At 39.5% G+C, this 21,022-nt stretch overlaps 1 protein-coding gene across 1 annotated transcript in view; it reads right to left on the bottom strand.

Moving 5' to 3' along the window:
* Nucleotides 1-2,383: 2,383 nt before the first annotated feature.
* wdr35 (WD repeat domain 35) overlaps nt 2,384-21,022 on the bottom strand; it is a 30,356-nt gene continuing 11,717 nt past the window's right edge. The window contains exons 15-28 of the mRNA XM_083683421.1: nt 20,764-20,817; nt 20,519-20,628; nt 19,159-19,378; nt 17,929-18,009; nt 17,503-17,639; nt 14,699-14,902; nt 11,598-11,744; nt 10,109-10,241; nt 8,811-8,921; nt 7,123-7,287; nt 4,713-4,853; nt 4,375-4,531; nt 3,520-3,760; nt 2,384-3,168 (exon numbers count right to left, since the gene is read on the bottom strand). Coding sequence (XP_083539547.1) covers nt 3,018-3,168; nt 3,520-3,760; nt 4,375-4,531; nt 4,713-4,853; nt 7,123-7,287; nt 8,811-8,921; nt 10,109-10,241; nt 11,598-11,744; nt 14,699-14,902; nt 17,503-17,639; nt 17,929-18,009; nt 19,159-19,378; nt 20,519-20,628; nt 20,764-20,817 — 2,052 coding nt within the window. The 3' untranslated portion in view covers nt 2,384-3,017. The remainder of the gene's footprint in view (nt 3,169-3,519; nt 3,761-4,374; nt 4,532-4,712; nt 4,854-7,122; nt 7,288-8,810; nt 8,922-10,108; nt 10,242-11,597; nt 11,745-14,698; nt 14,903-17,502; nt 17,640-17,928; nt 18,010-19,158; nt 19,379-20,518; nt 20,629-20,763; nt 20,818-21,022) is intronic.

Genomic DNA, 21,022 nt, shown 5'->3' on the forward strand with positions numbered 1-21,022 from the left:
CACGTTTAACGTTTAGGTCTGTTAGAGCGTCCACTGAAGGGGGCATGTCGCTGGCAAATGCTTGGTAGCAACTGGATTATCTAATAAAGAGATGAGCCCCAGGTGTACTAATTGATGCTCTAGTTGCAGGGGAAATCTTGGTTGTAATTAGGTTAATCTCTTTCACACCTGTATCTGATTTAACAAGAGACCAGTTTACGGTCATCCCCATTCAGAATGTTGCCTGCAATTAACCCGTTGGGTTCATTGAAATGCATTGTAGTACATTGAAATTCCGATAAACAACCACCCAGTAGATGGTGCTATTATACCAGTGTTTCCATGTTCTTATAAAGATGCACATTAAGTTGTTTTTGGTGTTACTGTCTGCGCTGCCTGAAATGGGCACTTTGGAGCATGTTTTTAAGGACGGTCTGTGTACCTTACGGCCATTAGATTTTCCGCTTGTAATTTGGTTTTTGGAGTTAGAAAATGGAAAACGAGAATTGGCTAACTTTCCGATTTCTGCCTTTGTTGGGGAATCTAATAACAGTTCGGGAAAATATGAGAAACAACACTAATATTAACACGGGATGGGGCGGGGTTACAGCTATATTTTCTTTGTATGTGTGTCTTGTTTATTTTTTCTAGCAACCAAGCCTTTCTACAGGCTTGAGAAAGTGCTGACCAACAAGCGCCTTCTCTAAGACTGCCTGGAGGGCTTCCACAGTGTTATCCTACGGTTTGCACCCAATAATGTTGCGTTCTCCTACCTTGGAATGCTGTGCAGGTCGATAGAAATAGCTCTGCCGTAAACATTCAATAATGTTCAATACACATTGTGTGCTATTCCTGAGTGAGTGCATTTTGAAGGGAATAGGGGTTCAGGCACACAGGCTCCAGGCCAGGATGTAAGGTCATGCACCTGGGACCTTCAGAAAGCTCTCCGCACCTATTCATTACCTATTGAAGTTGTACAAGATGGACATGAACCAGTGGTGAAGAAAACTGCTTCATATGATATACACACCGGTGTGACCTCTCGGCAGCAAAGGTGGCATTATCTGGCACTCTCTTATGTGCACCTGTACACAGGATATAGAGAAATATAGCTGTGAATACTGTCCTAAGTATTGTGTTAAATAATTCACCATATGGTGCTACGTGTACAGTATGCTAAAGGTGGTCATTGAATTGATATGATAAATTACACTGATAGGTGCATAAGTATGAGCATCTTAGCCAAATCAATGAATTAGCTCAGTATTTACACATTTCAACAGTAGCTAAACAATTGGTAATTAAAAGACAGAACTATAAGCATATCTAATAGATAAATGTCAAGTATGATAACACAGCTAGCTACATTCAAAACATTTTTAATCAAACATCATACTACTGCACTAGCTAACATTATTAAGCTAATCATAACATTACAACCCCCTCTGCGACTAGGCTATGGTGGATCTGGTAAACAGGCTAAACTCACCATTTGGTAACAATTTGTGCAGAACAGAAGTTTCGTTGTGGTGGAACCTCTGCTTCTTATTCGAAATCAGAGTCAGAAGGTTCATGCATATATAGCTGAATAAGACTAATTGTGTTAGCGCCGTCTGTAGCTAGCATACGTGAGTTTGTTTATTTGTGCGACGTAGCATAGAAGACTTTGAAATGGAGCTGTCAATCAAGCGTGCAAAGTCCACGCCCATACAGCCCTCAGAACAGTCTGAACAGAAAGTTGAGCCTAACAAGAAGCTGTGTTTTATCATACTTATTGACGTTTTTTTAGGATAACATTTTGGTGACTGTTTAAAATGATACTCAACTTGACACAAAACACAATTGGAACCATTTAATGTCGACTTGCCAGACCCTTTAATGTAAATTATTATGTTAGTATATAATAATAAATAAATAAGTATATTGTAGCATTTTTCCAACCTTAGCCAAATGTTAATCAAAAGCCTAACTTTGCAACCATGTTCATGTCCTCCCTCTCTGTTGAGAAATGAGGGGAACTTTATGACGGGAAATGCTGGCTCTGCTTTTGGCGAATGACAGCTTTAACACCGCCCACACCTGTATCCAACCTGTGTTAATATTAGAAATGAAAAAATATATACATTTCTTGTAATTTCTCTTATTTCCCGAACAAAGGCAGAAATTGGAAAATGAGCCAATTCTCGTTTTCCAACTCTAAATTACAAGCGTTTCCGTTTTGAACACGAAAATCGAATCGCTATGAGGTACACGGACCAATAACACCTCAATTAACGGCGCGACTCGCACCAGCACCGCAAACGATGATTTTGACTTTTACAACCGATATATTGTTATATAGGCATGTTTGACAATACTGTTACGTTGCCCCAGTCAAAAATAGAGCCCCATGACTTGTTCCATGTGTTATTTCATTTAATACAATTTCTTCAATATTAGAGGAATTCCATGTAATCATGTAAATCATTTCCCAATATCTATATTTCTTATGACAATTAACCTTTTCTTTCTTTTGCTCAGTTCAAATGCAGCAAACAATAACATGTCAGAACTATTCAATTTGTCTTCAAATACAGGAATATCACTGCATTGAGTTGACTAATATCAGTAACAGTAAAAAAATTAAAAATAAATAAAAAAAAGTAATATATGTGATGCACAAAATAAGTGATAGGTTCATGAAAAGACATCATAAATGAATTATGTAGTGCTGGAATATATCCTCAAAAGGTGGTCAAGCTCAACAGTAACTACTGTAAGTAACTAAGTAATTGATCTATTAAAGGTCATCAAATAATTGTTTGTTCAAGCATTACCACAATAGACAGAACTCTGTGATGTTGACACCCCATGTCTAAGTAATTAACACATTAGTTGTGCACTTATAAATGACTATTGATTGAGTTCTTTAAAGAACTCAGATCTAGAGCATCGAAGAGAGGAGTATTTTGGTGCATAACAAAAAGCAAGAAATTAATATGATTATTGCTGTCCCAAAACCACAAAGTTTTTACAATATTGACTAGGGTCCTTAGGCTTTAAGCCAGGGAGCTGTGGCAGAGTGGGCAAAAGTTGTGGTTGCCAATCTCCTGCTCGAGGGCACAGTGCTTGCACACACTGCACATCCAGAACTGGTACTCTGAGATGATCCGGCCTGTCACAATGCAGGTGGGCAACTTCCCCTCCGTCCTGCCAAGAGAATGAATTCAAATCAGATACAATTCAGATTAAAATACAAAACATTAGTTTGAGTAGTGACATTAGTGCCATCAGTCATCACCAAAAGGAGAACCGTAGAAGCTTTCACTACTGGCCAATGAGGACAACTCAGAGTAAGATGCTATTTCACCTAAACATGAAAATAGGCTGAACCATCCCTTTAAGTAGCTGCCTGTCTCCAGTTATGTTTTGATTCTACACCCATAGCATATGAAAAGCTGAGGATGACAAGGTGGCCATAGAAGAAGTATGAGTGGTCAGGTTGGGAATCCAGCCATGCCATCAGTTTCACTTTCAACTCATCTCAAGTCATGCCCTCACCCCTCGGGTGCGCTGTCCAGCTCCAACTTGCGGTTGTCCTTGGGGCTGTGCTTGGTGAAGATTTCCAGGGCCAGGTCCTCGTAAACCTGCCGCTGCTCAGGGCTCAGGCTCTCCAGGGACTCCAGTTTGATGAAGGCCCGTGAGCAGGTGCTGAAAGCCCGGTTGGCTGAGGAGCAGATGGCCAGCAGGGAGTAGATCTCAACTGCCGGAATGATGTCCTCATAATCGCGCAGATGGAGAGCTGTAACAGCACGGAGATGGGAAAAGTTATTGAACACGATTCAGTCCATTTGTATTCAGTCCATTTACTTTAGTCTTGGAACGTACAATAATAGTGGTACTCTGCTATCGTGTTCAATTTCAAATGCCACACACTGAAATCAGGATTTTTCTTTTACTAGAAACATCAAGGTGTTTTCATATTAGAGCCCCTCTAATGTTGTTTATATCAACAGTTACGTCCAACTTAGTGATTTCTGCATACTGGGTTACCAACATACGCAAGAAATACGAGCAATTACAGTACATCTTCACAAGCAAATAGCACATGATTTCTATGACATGTTTGTACTGCTCAAGGAATGACATTCCATCAGTGCAGCATTACTTTCTGGAGTTGGTAGAACATGGAAAACACTCTCCTACGTTTTGCTGATAGTAACATTATCAATGGTCGGTGTGTAGATTACCTGAAACACTACATAACTGTGGTTAGGCCAATGTTTGTAAAGTGCAGATATGTGGTTTTCCCAATATGTAGTCATGAGGGTGTTCAAAACAGTTAAATACAATGCAAAATGTAATCCTGGTTGTAAAATATGTCATGTGATGTCAGACACACTGTCAGATGTGTACCTGTCTTCATTGCATTCTCCATGTAGCCTTCATACAGCTGCCTCTGAGCAAGCAAGAAAAAGTGGTAGGCCTCGGCTCCGCGCCAGGCATTGTCTACAATGCGGTTATCTGAAGAGGTGGCATCTTCTTCAAGCAGCCCAGCCAGCGCAGATGTAGCCTGAATGGAAAGTGCATGGAGTACCAAACAGGTGTCAACAAGTCATTTTATTATTGTAAATCCAAACATACAGTAAACGGGCTGATTTTCGGTGCATTAGTGCCAGTGCAATGTTTGCTTTATCTGTGACCTAGCATCATTTATTTATTTTCTTTTATGTAGTTTTTATGTGGGGAAATACCTCTGATTTCTTTCCTTTGCCCTTGCTCTGCTGCGAGTTCTTCACTTGCCCGTGGTAGTTCTCCACCAGCAGCGCTGCTAGCACGTATAGCTTTTTCACCCTAAGTGGCCTGGTCCTCTTCTTAGCCTCCTCGTCGGCTATCTGACAACACAGAGGGTGTCTTTTTGTTATTCTTAATGCACACATGCGGTCAAAATTAACATTCCATCATCATGGTATATATTTTGGAATACATTCTATATATCGGTTGTGAGATAGAGCATATAAAAAATGGTGAGAGAGAATGGTGAGATTGACAGACAAGAAATAAGAAGAGATTAATGTGCACGCTCGCATTGAAGCACACATGGGAAATCAGAGAGGGATATGAGGTGCCCCAGTTATCAACAAGTTATATTTCGATTGCAGAGCCTCGCTTAATCAACTTGCTAGATAGATAAACTCCTAAAAAAAAAAAATGTGAGAATATCTCCTACATTTGGCCAAACAAGTTGAATAACAGATCAGCTTATGAATTACAGGGAGATGAAGGGTTGAAATTGTTTAAGTTAAGTTATCTTAATGGGGAACAACTTGTGTTTTTCAAATATCCTTATCTACTCTCATACTGTTTTGTTGTAGTCATTGTATGTATAACTGTATTGCATGTATAACTACGACAAGAACTGGCTACCTTGACTTAATTGATGATGTCATTGCTGACAGCAGCAGCAGAATGCCTCCAAATGCATTGGATGGGGCTTCATCATAGAGTAAGATAATGACCCCAAACATACTATCATAGCAACTAGTGAGATTTTCAGGGCCAAAAAGCAGAAAGTTCTTGACTGGCCATGTCAATCTTCAGATTTAAATCCAATTGCATTTAATTTCCTTATGATATCATTTTACAATTGAAGTTGGCTGCAGTACAGGCCTGGCATAGCATCACCAAAGAATATACCCAGACTTTAGGCAGTTATTGCATGCAAAGGATTGTCGACCAAATACTAAACATGAGTACCTTATTTGTACATTATATGATTTGTTCCAATACTTTTGGAGCCGTGAAAGGGTGGAGTGTGTTTAAATGTTAAAATGTTGGACTTTCTAAATGGTGAACCCAATTAAAAAAAAAAAAAAAAACATTAATTAAAGCTGAGAATCTCTACTTTGACCCCATAGTTGATTTCAAACTGTTGGAGTATAGAGCTAAAAGAAGACAAAATGCTTCCTCTTCTGGTTTCGAGTTTCAAAATGAAAGCGCAAGGTAAGAGATGAATGGAAAGTGATGGGATCACAATATCTTCTTCTGCTTTTTTTAGACAAATATAGACAAATTATCTAACAGAAAGTACATACAATTTCAAAAAAGTAATTTTGATAATTAGAAATTACATATTACATTACAATTACATATTTTTGTATAAACTGGTCTGTACAGAGATATTTTTTAAATATATCAACTCATCTTTAGATGAGAAGAGATGAGGTTGAGTATAAGGTAGTGTCTCACCAAATGCTGCTAGCCTTTTACTGTGGCCAACCAGCTCACAGTTCCCTATCTGGACTGCATAGAGCACCTAAAATGGACTGTACAGAGCTATGTTTTTATTATATAAACTCATCTCTAGTACCAATCTACACAACAACACTTCTTGAATGTGGATCTGGGATGTGGAAAACACCCCAGAGCAAATACTGACGATGAGGACGGTAAAGCAAGGTTGTGTTGTCGAGCATAAGCTAACTTATTATCAAAAAAGTGCAATCTCTTTATTATGTTATGGAAACATTCTTCTAAATATTAAAGATTAACAATTACTTGTGAGCTACTGGCCAGTGTGACAGGTTCATGTAACATTCAAGAGTTCAAATGTTGAGGAATGCTGCAGATTTCATGAATTGAGTTTACTTGATTATTCATATCTGACTATTGTTACTGTCATATTGTCAACAAATGGTAGCATGTATAAGAGCTGATGTATTTATTATGTGTCATTAATTGATATAAATACATTTAAAAAAAAAAAGAAGCATTTTATCAATACAGTCATGATAATCCTCAAGTAAACAGTTTCATAACAGTTTTAAAATATTTTTTATTTGTTTGCCAATCGAAGGTGTTGTTGACAGAATAATCGATTACCAAAATAATTGTTAGTTGCAGCTGTAATAGTTTTAACCATGTTTTGAAGCTATAAAGTTTTTTTTTTTTACAATTACATTGTTTAAAAGCTTATATTTTGGGTTCTCATTGGGTCAAATTAGTTAATTGGGTGAGCTAAGCTATAAATTATATTCTTCAAGAATCAATGGCTATACATCAATAATTTAAAAGTCCAAAAATGGATGTACCAGTCCAAAATGGGCCCTTCAAAGATAATCATCTCTTTCTCTGCATGCGTGCTAAAACAATCACTCAAAGTACCTTAAACATGAGTTTGGCTGCCTCTAGGAAATGGTGGGCCTTGCGGTACAACTCCAGGGCCTCCAATGTCTTGTTCTTCTCCAGCAGATGAGAAGCATATTTGGCAAGAAGGGATTTGATCTCTTTCATGTTGTGGTTTTTGGCCAGCTCTACAGCTTTGTTCCACTGTGAACCCCCCCCAAAAAAAAAAAAAAAAAAACATTAATAAAAAAGTATGCCTCACAACTATTAATGTTATATGACAATAGACACAACACTATCTTGACAGTTATTCATGCTGAGACAATTTCTCTGATGGGAAGAGAAATACGATTTGATCATCAAATCTTAAAAAATCTTGTTCTCTCACTTTGATGTTTAGATGAATGAAGAACAGACACGCCCCTTTCATCATATCCATAACAACCAAAACGTAGGCTTATTACATTTGTTTTACTCAAGCCACAGTTTTGCTCTGTCTATTAAAACTCTATTAGAACTGTTTATCCACCTCTGTGTGTACGTAGGGCTACAGTAGCCTGTATCTCTGATTGCTTGTTATAAGCCAATAGACAACATCAATGTTTTTTTTTAATCTGGTTTGCATGGTGGAACATAACAGCCGACGGATTTGTTTGTGGACTTTACTGAAGCATTTGCATAAAGGAGCATAGCCACTGAAAGAAGAAGCGATTGTGTCCACTTTTACTTTTTTAACTTTAGCAAATGACTGGTGTATATATACTCCTATGTTATTTTATACCCTATCAAAGACATTCACGGTTGCATGATTTCATTATTCTGAGAAAGCGATTGGCACAGAGGGTGTAGGTGATCAATGTATTAGATTAGATTAGATTCAACTTTATTGTCATTGTGCAGAGTACAAGTACAGAGACAACGAAATGCAGTATGCTAGCAACATTGAGCATTCAATGTTTTAGAGTATGCAGAATTTAGTAATGGGAGAAGGATATACTAGGCCTACTTCCACATATTTGTAGAGGATATACTGGTGGTATAAGGGATTATCTCCGGCCACTGCTGTGGCCGTTATGATCACCTAGGATCTCCTATTTTTATGGTCATGTAATTTAAATGTGGAATTTGCCCACTCCCAATTTTTGCACCTAGTTTTAGTGTTGTCCACCACTGTTTAGCGAAAGCAAATTGGGGCACCTAGAGTTATGTAATGTGAACGGGGTCCAGGAGAGTTGTGGAACACATTCTGAGAATGATTACAACAATGCGCTCTTTAGCCTACCAATCCCACACTATAACCGTCCCATTCTACTGTATTACCCCAGGCTCATCCCCTGTAACTTTCTTTCTATATTCCTCTCTCATCTTTTAAGCTACACAGCCCAATCTTTAAATGTTTAAGCTCGAGGATTTCATTATTTTTTTTATTTTTTTTACATTTTACATTGTTTTCACAGATATTATGACACTCAAACTCAAATCACTTTGCTATTCCCATTAAGAGCTTTTACATCAGAAAAATACACTTGGTTCACATCAGAAAAGTGTCAGGGTTAGGGTGAACATTAAACACATTCACATTTAAGTGCAAGAATTCAGGACAAAAATGCCATTGAGACATGGTACAGTGGTGTCAATAGCGGGGACTGATCGTTGGCCATAGGAATCAGACTGAATGGATAATCTGTCCAAAGCACAGACCCATTACACTCCAGGCGGTCTCTCACCTGGTTCAGATGAACGCAGGCATCAACCGCAGTCTTGGGCTGGTTGCATTTGAGGTAGGCATTCACGGTCTGCTCACACATGCCTACGGTGACAAACATCTGGCCAATGTCCTATGAAATGCAAACAAAAAAGAAGGACAGGGAAAAAGGCTTATTTTTGCTGTGTAAAAGGCTAGGCAATAAAATGCAGGATAAAAAAAACAGATTGGCATTCCATAAAATCAGTAACTCACTTGAAAATTCAACTAAATCTGTAAATCTGTATTCACAGAGATTTAGAGAAAATCCTTAGTTATTCAGAAATCACGCTAAAAACTCTGAACAAGATACAAATAAGAATCAAGTCTCAAAGATGCTCAGAGAAACCTTGAGCAAGCAATTAAGAGAAACTCTCAGGTACGACAATTGGCAAGGTTGAACTGGTTGCTAGGAATGACAGGTGCACACTTTATGATGAACACACTTCATTTATTTGACCACTTTCATTGGTAGGTGTGGTGAAATCTTACCTAGTAATGCAAAAGTTTGATGCAACTTTCAATCCATTTAAAAGTCGTTAAAAAATACATTTGTCAAGCAATGGAGTCTTGGGATAGCACAGTTGGACTGAATAATTAAGTCATTATTTAGTTTTAGATTTGTGAAATGTAAAATGTTGCAATGAATCAAATCATTGTGATCAGCAAAAGATCACATTTCTAACATGGTCAGTGGTTAAACTGGTGACAAAATACCAGAAGAAGGGATCGTCTGCTTAATAGAGAAACGAGGGCAAATCATAAGCAAATAATCATTTTAGTGTCTACACAACATAAGAAAACTATAACAACATGCCTTACCAGTAAAAACATGTTTACCAGTAAGATCTCTCAATCCTCTATTGATCCTCTCTCAGTCCTCAATCCTCTACAGCTATTTCCTCTACATACAACTGCCTTTAAATCCCATTTTTCTGTCTGTTATCTCCCTGTACTGGAAATACAATCACAACCAATGATGACAGAGATCTTGATCACATCGTACATATCAATTTATATTCAATTATGTAGTGTGAGAACCCACATCTTAGAGAGAGTGACAGCAAGACGCAAACATTTTGGCAATGGTGATATTGGCGCATAATGTAAGAGTTTCTCCAGTGTTCAGATTTTAGAAATTGTGTAATGTCTGCGCATGTCTGACATTACCCTGGAGGGAGTCCATGGATTAGGACAGAGTTCAATCCACACGTTGGTTCTGTTTACCTGGCTGCTGTCAAAAAGTAAATCTCATGCCCAGATCATGCTGGTCCCCCTTACCGGTAGCAGTTTATGGTTCTCTGGAAGGGAATTAGCAAGCCTCTCCAGGCCATCATAATCCTCCAGCATGTAATAGCACTCTGCCAGCCTTTCCTGGTTCCGCCCTTGTAGGTAGTATTGGACCGCATTTACCCTGGAGAAATTAACATTTAGAACCTCAGCATATGTAGACTAGAGTGTAGATGGAATTGACCCCCAAACCCCCATCTGGATAATTCTGTGCCAACACCAGTCTAAAAATAGTGATCCATCCATTTAGGCCACACAATTCTGAGCAAAAGAACTGCTTCTGAAAACATGACTCCTTTTGCTAACAATCAACATGCACTGTATTCCACCATGCACAAATACAGTAGCTTCGAAAAGTATTCAGACCCCTTCACTTTTCCCACATTTTGTTGTGTTACTAAAAAAAAATTATACCATCAATCCACACACAATACACCATAATGACAAAGCAAAAACACGTTTTGAGAAATGTCTGCAAATGTATTAAAATTGAAATACAGAAATACCTCATTTACATAAGTATTCCGACCCTTTGCTATGACATACTGCAAAAATGTCTTCAACAAGTCACTCAAAAAGTTGAATTGAGTCCATCTGATAATAGTTCATATGTTTTCGTAATGAATATCTTTTGTTTTAAAGTCTCTGGTTTGCATAGGAATCAATTACACACTGTGGATTAGGCTGTCACTCCCAACAATTTTCTCTTGATCCTGACAAACTCCCCAGTCCCTGCCGGTGACAAACATACCCAACATGATGCAGCTACCACTATTCTTTACACAAGGAATAGTGCATTGCATGTGCTGGATTTGCACTAAACATAAAACCAAATAAACACATTATCAGCCACTTGTTGTATCACTTGTACTCACTTATGGATGTGAGACAGATTATTTTCCATTAAGGGATTTGTTTTGGCCACTTGGTTATAGACCAATTTTTGTCTATAACCATTGTCTTTGAGATTATGTTTTTTTGAGACTCAAAAGACCATTGTCTTTGAGACTATGATTTTTCCTCTCCGCCATTTTGTCTCCCCAAGCCTCAGGGTAGCCTTCCTGAGCAATTCTGTTCCTCTCCATTTGTTCAGTTTGTAATTTTATTGTAATCCAATAAAAACCCTATCAAATTCCAAAATCACATGAACTATATACTATCCTTGCATTAAGATGGATTCAATTAAATCTATTGAGTGACTTGTTGATGATATTTGTGCATTTGAGCAAATTTTAGTGTAAGAGCAAAGGGTCTGAATACTTATGTAAATGAGGTATTTCTGCATTTCAATTTGAATAAATGTGCAGACATTTCTAAAAATGTGTTTTTGCTTTGTCATTATGGGGTATCGTGTGTGGATTGATGGCAAAATATATATATTTTTAAATTGAGTCTATAAGACAACAAAATGTGGAAAAAGTAAAGGGGTCTGAATACTTTCCAAAGCATTACAATGCAAAATACACAGAGAGGCCCATACCACTTCTGTCTGTCTGCAAAGTAGTCCCCGATAGCGTTGTATGCCTGCTCCAGCAGTGTGTCGTCACAGTCCCCCGAGCCAGTCTTCAGCAGCTGAAGTACTCGGAACCAGTCACCCAGCTTGATCCTCAGGCTTATGGCCAGGTCCCTGAAGAAAGGGATGTTAGTACGTTGACTCAACGTTGTGCCATAACTCATTTACTTCCCTTGTGTTGTTCATAAAACCAATGTGACCAATATGACCTCGGTTGCTAGATGATGCTCGTAAGTCGTAGTTTTAGTTTCTAAAACTAATGCAATGATTAAGTTTGAGAAATTCATGAAATTCAATGTGAACAGTCAGTTCTTATTTAGGCAGCCTAGGACATAACAGAGAAGACACTGTATTTCCTATTTTGTCAGTTAGTTTTTCTGCAATATTCTGGCTTATAGTGATTTGTGCTCAAGTCATGTCTGGGCTATCATTTGTTGGGTAAGATGCCAAGACTGGATTAGTTAGCAATTAGTTGCAATAGGCTACTATTATTATTGTTTGAGTGTATGACTATAATTAACTCATAATAATAATCATAATAATAATCATAATAATATCAAATGTACAGTAGGCTATATAGGTTGGTGCTTTTCTAAGACCCAAACACGCTTTACAAAAAGAAGTGAACAGTACAACTAAATTCTCATATACATCATACTGTACGTTTGTCTTATCAAGTTTTGCATATGCATCGATCCATTATTTGGCCAAAGTCAAGGAATGGGGTCGGTGTCATGGGTAGGCTACCCATTTATTTACAAGTCTCTCTGTCTTATCTAAGCTCACTCCTTAATATCTCCCCTACCAATAGCAACCTGTGCTCTGGCAGATATCGCACTGGTTAGCCTAAAGCCTGGACTTCTCGGCCGTCACTCATTCCTGTGTTCTGCCGCTAAAGTCTGCTTAAATGAAGGTGAAATAAACAACTGTCTCAAGCAAATTTAGAATTTTCGCACTAGTTCTTTCCAATTTCCGGCTAAAACTATTTGAAATGCATGAATTAACACAACCATGTTATTATTATTTTATTTTTTCATGATGTCAAATGGAATTGGAAGTGAAAAACACTAGAGCAATACTTTAAAACTCTGTCCCATTACTATCACTGTCCAATTACTTACGCAGGGCACTGTATATTCCATGTCTGACACTACCTCTGCCCCTCCCCCCACCCCCTGCTAAACTGACACTACCTCAGCCCCCCCCCCCTCCCCCGGTTCAGCAACATTGCACATTTGCACTCTCTCTCTCTCTCTTTCTCTCTCACACACACACACACACACACGCACACACGCACACACGCACACACGCACACACGCACACACTCTGATAAATACACTTTGATTTGATTTGATTTGATTTGAACCTAAACTCTGACCTACTGTATTAAAAATAAGGTTATTGGATTCCACAAAACACATTTAAGCAACAGATGTGCACAAGGACCAGGACCAGCACTTGAGACACATACAAGAGGAGAGGACATATACGAGACCATAAAAGAGATACTGAGAAAGAGGGGGATAGATCTGAAACAAACGGTCTCAATCACCACAGATGGAGCCCCTGCCACGGTAGGAAGAGAGAGAGGAGCTGTGGCACGGATGAAAGAGAACAACCCTGATCTCACAGCGTACCACTGTATCATCCAACAGTCTGCTCTGTGCGCCAATCTGACAGAAGAGAATGCTGAAATGATGAATACAATGATGAAACTCATCAACTTCCTCAGAGCATTCTCATCCCATCAACATCACCTGCTGAGAGAATTCCTAAAAGAAGTTGATGCACATGCCAACGACTTACTACTGCACAACAACGTAAGATGGCTCAGCAAAGGCAAGGTGTTGGAACGGTTTGGTCCATTCGTAAGGAAATGGCAGCTTTTTTCGTGCAGCTCAAGAGTCAGAAGGCAACACAGTTTTCTTTTTTGCAAGATGAGAGAAAAATGGATATTGTTACTTTTTTGGTAGACATCACATCACACCTGAACTAAATTTAAAGCGACAGGGCAAGAAGAACTCTGTTTGTGATTTGATGACAGCTGTCCACTCCTTCCAGAGGAAACTGGAAGAGTTCAAGGAAGATCTTCAAGGAGACTGTGAACACTTCCCAAATGTGCAAGAACAGATTCAGGGAGAGAGAAGTTTCTCCTCATGTTGACTTCATAGAGAAGCTGATTGGAAACTTCAGAAAACGCTTCAGCCTGGGACAGCAGCTCCTCCTGCTCATTCAGAATACATTCCTCATCACAGATGTCAGAGGATTTTCAAAGAAGGTGACACATACCTTCAAGCAGGCACATGCTGGATCTCTCCAGATGGAACTGATTGATCTGCAAGCAAATGTTGCACTCACCATGTTTGGCTCCACGTATAGCTGTGAGACAGCTTTCTCCACTATGAACTATCATAAAACATAAGTACCGTTATAGAATCACCAATGAGCACCAACATATGTGCATGAGAATGACACTGACTCCATTCCAGCCAAGGTTCAAGTTACTGGCAGGGCAAGCAAGGGCCCATTTCTCTCACTAAATATATGTGAGATGGAGAAGTGGGAGAGAGTGGGAAAGATGGACATTAAACCTGTGTTATAATGTTCATATTTGTTCAAAAATCAAAGCACTTTGTAATTTGAGTGACTGGACCTCTTTGAATTCTAATTGGGTACCCCTGCTCTAGGTGAACAGAGCCGAATGATCCCGCTCACTGAAAAGACTTGAAATGGCCATCACAACTACACATACATCTTCCAGAGACCTGGGTACGGGCAATCAAGGTGTGTTTGGCTATGTGGGGGTAGAGTAGAGACACTCAAAAGTATGAATTTCTAGCATGAGTGCAAGCCATCGTATCTCATCAAATTTGATTTTGAACTGAATTTGAAATCTGAGTTACATTTGTACTCTGTGCTAATCAATTCTATATTTGTTTTTTCATTGAGTATTGTGGGTGGTATTGTTTGAAAATAATGTTAATTGTTATCAGGGAATGATACCCAACAACAAACTACCAGGATTTGTGACCCTATCTATCCTATATACAAATATGTATTGTATTTACCTGCGGTCCATGTCCAGATACATTCTCTCAGCCTCCTCAAACCTGCTGAAGTAGGCTGCCACCTCTGCCTGTTTCATGGCCTCGCTCTGCAGATTTCCCAGGCACTTCACAAACTCGATACCCTGGTAGTCCTTACAGCGGACAAAGGCCTGCTCAGCTGTCTTCAAGTCCAGTTTCTGGAGAGCTGCCTCGGCCAAAAGACGCCTGGGGCAGCAGAGAGCAGGTTGAGAAAAAGGAAACTAAAGTTCGGAGAGAGCTTAAACCAGGATTCTACCCAAAGAATGTAAGTGAAATGTGTTTTTATACATTTAGTAATGATAGAGTAACTGTTTTTGATCACCAATGACATCATTGTTAAAGGCGAAAGTGAAAGTGTTATAATTTCCTATTTTATCCTTTTAATTCAGCGTTTGAGCTGTATTTAGCACATTTTGACATGAATAAACAAACAGCGCATTTGTCAAGATAAGCAAACAGTTACATTCACCAAGATGACCCACCCCTTTAATTTGTAAACAATAACAACAGCTATAATAGTAATGATAATAATAATAACTTTAGCACTTTTCTTGACAGTTGTTTCAAAGAGTTTTACATTAAAAAGATCAAATCAAATAAAAACAGACCCTAACCCTAACCCAAATTCGGATAAAAGACAGAAGACATTTGAGCTGTAGGAGGCAAAAGTTAAATTAGTTAATGATTTTGGCATTGATCCAGATAATTCCGTATGCACATTATTTAGGAAATTGTCTAAAAGTTTTCTTTTAGTGAATTACAGCAAATGAATGTACTTGGACCTTTTGCTACACTTTTCGCTTTTGACAAAGGTGTTGGCTTAATCGTCTACATTTTGGTCAGCCCCCAAACCCCTGCCCGATCACTCTGCTCTTCCACCTCGGCTGGCCTGGCACCGCTGCCTCTACGTGGATACAGCAGCCGCGCTACTCGGTCACGGCTTTTCACTGTCCACCGCTGGTGGAACGAGCTTCCCACTGCTGTCATGACTGCAGAGTCACTACCTATCTTCCCCCGTAGATTGAAGACCCATCTCTTCAGGCTACATCCTAACTGTCCCTCCTAAAGACCTCTTCATCCCCACTACCCCCCTCTGTACGTTTCTCTCCTGTAAATACATTTAAAATAAATAAATAAATAAAAATCTTCCTTTCTTCTAGCATTGTGAATGCCAATAGCCCCTGGTCCTAGCATAGAATAATTTATGATTTATGATGACTGATGGATAGATGATTCACATACTTAGTCAAATGTATTTGTTGTAAGTCGCTTTGGATAAAGGTGTCTGCTAAATGCCATAATTGTAAATGTTTTAGTCCTTTCATCTAAAATTATCTGGTCCTGTGTGGTTCAGCTGATGGCACTAGAGCATGGCACTAGCATCACTAAGTTTCATGTTTCCTGCTGTGGCCATATACAGTCCCCTGTGTAAGTAATGGGACAGTGAAGGGAAGTTTGGATTTGCAAACAATTAATATTAGGTGGATGATATAACTGCTGACAGCAGTAGCTTACTGTTGACTTTAATATATGTGAGTCGGTTTTGATAATGCAATCCAGCACCACCTTGTTAAAAAATCTTATGCAGGGCACTGTATACAAAAAATATACACTCACTGTACTTGTAAGTCGCTTTTGACAAAGCTGTTGGCTTAATCGTATTACTACTATCTTTGGTTTAAATCTTGAACATGATGTACAGAAGGAGTGGATTATTTGCATACAAAACAGGCGCTTCAAAGTAAGTGTGATGTCAGGGCTCTACCAGACCTCACCACACTTTTTCTTCCCTCACAGGATTTGCACAGAGGATAGAAAAGGACTTTTTTTTAAGAGGTTCCCAAATTCCAAGCAATGCTGTGAGAATTGACATAGGGCTGTAGAGCTGAAGTCCTTTTTCAACCAGCATCAATCAGACGAACGCTACCAAAACACCCTCATACATTTTTGCAACTTTGTCACACTAGCTTGAGGATTCTCCCACATGACTGGATGGTAACCTTCTATAAAAAGTTTAAATCAATGCTTTAATGTCGTTCACCTTTTCTTTCATTGTTCTTCAATATGGCTACATATGAATATGACTGAAATATTAACATTGGATCTCTGTGTTGTAAGATTCCACACGTCACATTCTTTGCTGCTTGTATAAACAGTGCTACCAGACGCTTTCATGCCTTTAGGTTGGGCTGTATGACATGACATACCAAGACGATCTATCACCTGGGGGCCTTAGTGTTTCTTTGAGAAGAACATCATCAAAGAGATCATAAACATGTAGCAGCCATTGACTTCTCTCTTTCTCATGTCATCTGGGGTCATACCAGTATATTTGACCCCAACCATCACTTTTGTGTGGCACGTTTCCTAGGTGAGTTGATGCTTTTTGAGCGTGACAGCTACAATAGAGGCCGAACAGCCTCAGTCTAGACTAGATTCAAGTCAATACAGCAGCCCATTTCAACTGTGTAGTAGTGGAGCCTTGTTCCGTAAGGCTGAACTCATAGGCTTTACACTGAAGTCATTATAGGTGAAAGGATGATCACGTTCACAAATATATATTTTTGCTGCACTTTCTGCATGCTTGTATGATAAAAAAACAGGCAGTAACATCTTACCCTTGAAATTTAGCATTACTAATTGCAACATGTGAGAATTTAGTGTTTTCACTTAAGTTAGAGGTCTGCCAAATCACAAACATAGGTACAAAGGATGATCAAGAACATACATTTTTGGACGGCTTGAAGTCCCATTTAAGAATGCAGGGTCACGTTCTCTATATTTACCAGAGTCTAGGGTGAGGATTATCTTCAATGAACTGGGAGGCGTCATCGATCCCCACTTTCTCGATCAGCGAGCGACTGTCTCGGAGGGAGCGTATCTCAAAGTTAATGAGGTAATCCTTGTTAGGCCTCTCAGGATCCTGGAGTGAATTAACATGGAGAGTTGCAATTTCGCCACAGACTAATAGGATAATACACAACATAGAAGACACATGCCTGAAGTTACTGAAGTTGAAAAGGATAGGGCCGTGCCTTTGCTGTTGTTGTCTGTTGCCTTTTATTTTAATGTTTAATAAAGCTGTTACTGTATCCTATATGCAAATAGTAGGTTTTGTTTCCATCATATATATACAGCATTGTCTTTCTTTCTTGTGGTCAAAATACCAGAATGACTGAATGTTAGATTTATATGAAGAAAAGGAGGGTTACCTTCATTATTTCATCCAGCAGGACGGATTTGATTTCCAGGTCCTCAAAGTTACAAATGTATCCAGACGTTTGGATGGGTTCCTGATTACAGAGAAAGAAGGCATTGGTAGTGTAAATACATGAACTGTGCATTTTACTATAAGGGATCAATGTGTTAGGCACTGTGCAATGTGTTGCCCTCACATAAACCATGTCAACCTCGTAGGGTTGAGAGAACAAGCAGTGGAGGAACAAGATGAATAGTTGTGACTTTTTCTCTCACTCTGTCTGCTGAGTAGATTCAAACACCTCCACTGTTCTGATTAGTTCTTGCAACAAAAAAAAAAACGGTTTCACCAAAATCAAAAAGGGTTCTTTGGCAATCTCCTGTGGGAGACTTTCCACAGAGGGTTTTACATGGAACCCAGAAGGGTTCTACATGGAACCTTGAAGGGCTCTGCGACAGGGACAGCTTAAAAACCTATTTTTCACTCTTTGATGAAGTGTATCATCAAAGAGTGGGACACCAACAAAAAGTCAAGTGCAATTTCACATGCAAATAGTACTTAACTTGGCATTTTTACATGAGTCTCCTCGACTATATAAATGAAAAATATAGTATGACCCTCTCCAATCCGATCAATACAACTTGTAAATTGGCCCAGCTGTATGAAGTAATGGTTGACAACCCCACCGCCCAACACAGCGTCCTGGGTTTCTGCTCCAACAGGACAAGTAGACCCAGAGTGTTCTATCAGGAAGAGTGGTGCCAATGAAGGGGTCTATTTTCTATTGACCAACACTTACAGTTGGCAGAAGTTTAGAGCTGGGCTGCCGGTATGACGATGTCTCAACGGCACTGGTGAGTTTTTTTTCCAGGTCATTCACCTCATCAAAACCGCCACCAGGAGGCATCGTTGAGCATGATGGATATGTTTGAATACCTCACATTTGGAAAAGGACTCAAGGTGACTCAGATTTAGCATTTCTGTTGTCCCTGGACAGGTAGTTAACAACTTACCTTAGCCACCCCCAGAGTTTTTTAGAGTACGCTGATTGAGCAGGCTATATTTAAGGTATTAAAAGGCCACGAGGCTAGCATTGAACACCACTGGAGCTAAAACCAACCAAGGAACATTATACTGTATTCTGTCTTGTAGCCTGTCATTGCGATTCACCCAGTTATTGCCATTTGGACAGTGGGATTCTCTCTCTCTCTCTTACACTGTCAGATGATCACTGGTTTCTCACCTCGGGGTCGAGGTTCCTGAATACATACATCCTGGTCTTTTCCATCATTGAAAACAGATCAGGGTTGTCATTGGCCCACTGCATGTCCCAAACGTCCTTGCGCTCAAACTTTGACAGGTCACCCATGGTTGGCCGGTTCCCAGAGCTGTCTGAAGAAGATACACGCACCTCCAGGTCTAAAAAGGTCAGCACTCCAGAGATGTCGATTATTGCCAGACGGCTAAAGAAAAAGTTGAACAGAGGGTTAATCATCTCACCAGTCATGACCTGAGACTAGAGGTCTTCATGGGTCCAAAACTGTGGACCCTTTCCGAAATGGACCTGTGGATTTCCTACCCAAACCCAAACGGACCCGTTCTTCTTTTCAAATCCAGAGACCATAACCCAAACAGACCTGTGGACAGTCAGACCCGAACCCCAACAGACCATCAACAAAGAGACTCGAAACCTGACGGATCCTGTTCTAGCCCTGATCTGATTAGACTCAACTGATAAAAAAAAAAATAGGCTGATTTAGCAAGAAGTGTGTTAAAAACCTTACAAACTGACTGTAGCCTACATTTTGTGAAACAGACTTTCTCCCTCTCCTAATAACATGAGCTCTGATGAGGTAGCCTATAGCCTTCCCAGTTGTGCATGTCAGTAGGCTAATCATTTTCATTTACTGTAACTTTCTATTTTGGCCTACCTCGGTAAAGAAGGCCTCCATAAAGGAGGCGTTTTGAATTAATAATATTATTAATATTCATACACTTTGAAGGAAGTTATGCACGGTCTACAGTGTGCCAGAGCACGCTCTGATGTTTGGAGAGGCAATTTATGCACATACCCATAAAGTTGGATTGAATGTGCCATGATGATCATGACTGCGAAAATGTAATATTATCATGTGATGGTTTTGAAATGTGTGATGTTATGAGGTGTGACATCTTCTGTCATTGTGAGAATCGGACCAAATAGTCAAAATGTGGTGAGGTGTTCACCCTACTCCATCTCAATATCACATTACATTGCTCTCTCTCTCTCTGTATTCAGTTTGTGTTATGGTCTGCACGGTCAGAGGCACCTACTGGACTGTAGCGCAGGTTTTGATGAGTTGGGACTGATATACTGACATCTATACGACGCTCATGTGATCAGAGCTGTTTATCAGGTCCGGACGGGTAAATCAACTGTTGTGTAATTTGCCCGGGGAAAATCTAAATAAAAGAGATTGTGGCAATCGAACAATACACAATCCCAGACCCGCTCGGGTCCCTGGTTTTCAGGTTTGGGTGGAGCTGCAAAGACCTCTACCTGAGATCACCTTTCACCATGTTCAACATGCTGCAATAAAGCAAAATCTACAGTTATTTGCTACCTGGAGTTGCAGTTAAGTGAGATCTGGTAGGCCCGGTAGTATAGGGAGTATTTCTGCACCAGACCGATGTTTGGGAGGCTGTATCTGTTGATGGTGCCAGACTCACGGCCCTATGTACATACACACACACACACACACACACACACACACACACACACACACACACACACAATTACATGCACCGATTTTTCCATTTGAACTTTTGATAGACTGATTCTGTAAGAAATACTGAAAAAAATACATACCACAATCAATGTCTTTTCTGTTGCTGTAATGCAACAGATAGGGTCTCGTGTTGCCTAAAATATAACAGGGCAATACATATAGAAATGAGTCATCAGCTTGCCATTTGCACTCAACTGGTAGTTTTTGCATATACTGTAGTTTCACTTTAACAGTGGAGTTTATCACTCGAATTTCCTCAACTGCTCTTTCAGATTGAACAGGGATTCTAAGAGAAGCTAAAAACTTGTGAAATCACAGCATTGTGTGTTTCTATAAATG

This window comes from Argentina silus, assembly GCF_951799395.1.
Source record: "Argentina silus genome assembly, chromosome: 13".
Lineage (NCBI taxonomy): Eukaryota > Metazoa > Chordata > Actinopteri > Argentiniformes > Argentinidae > Argentina > Argentina silus.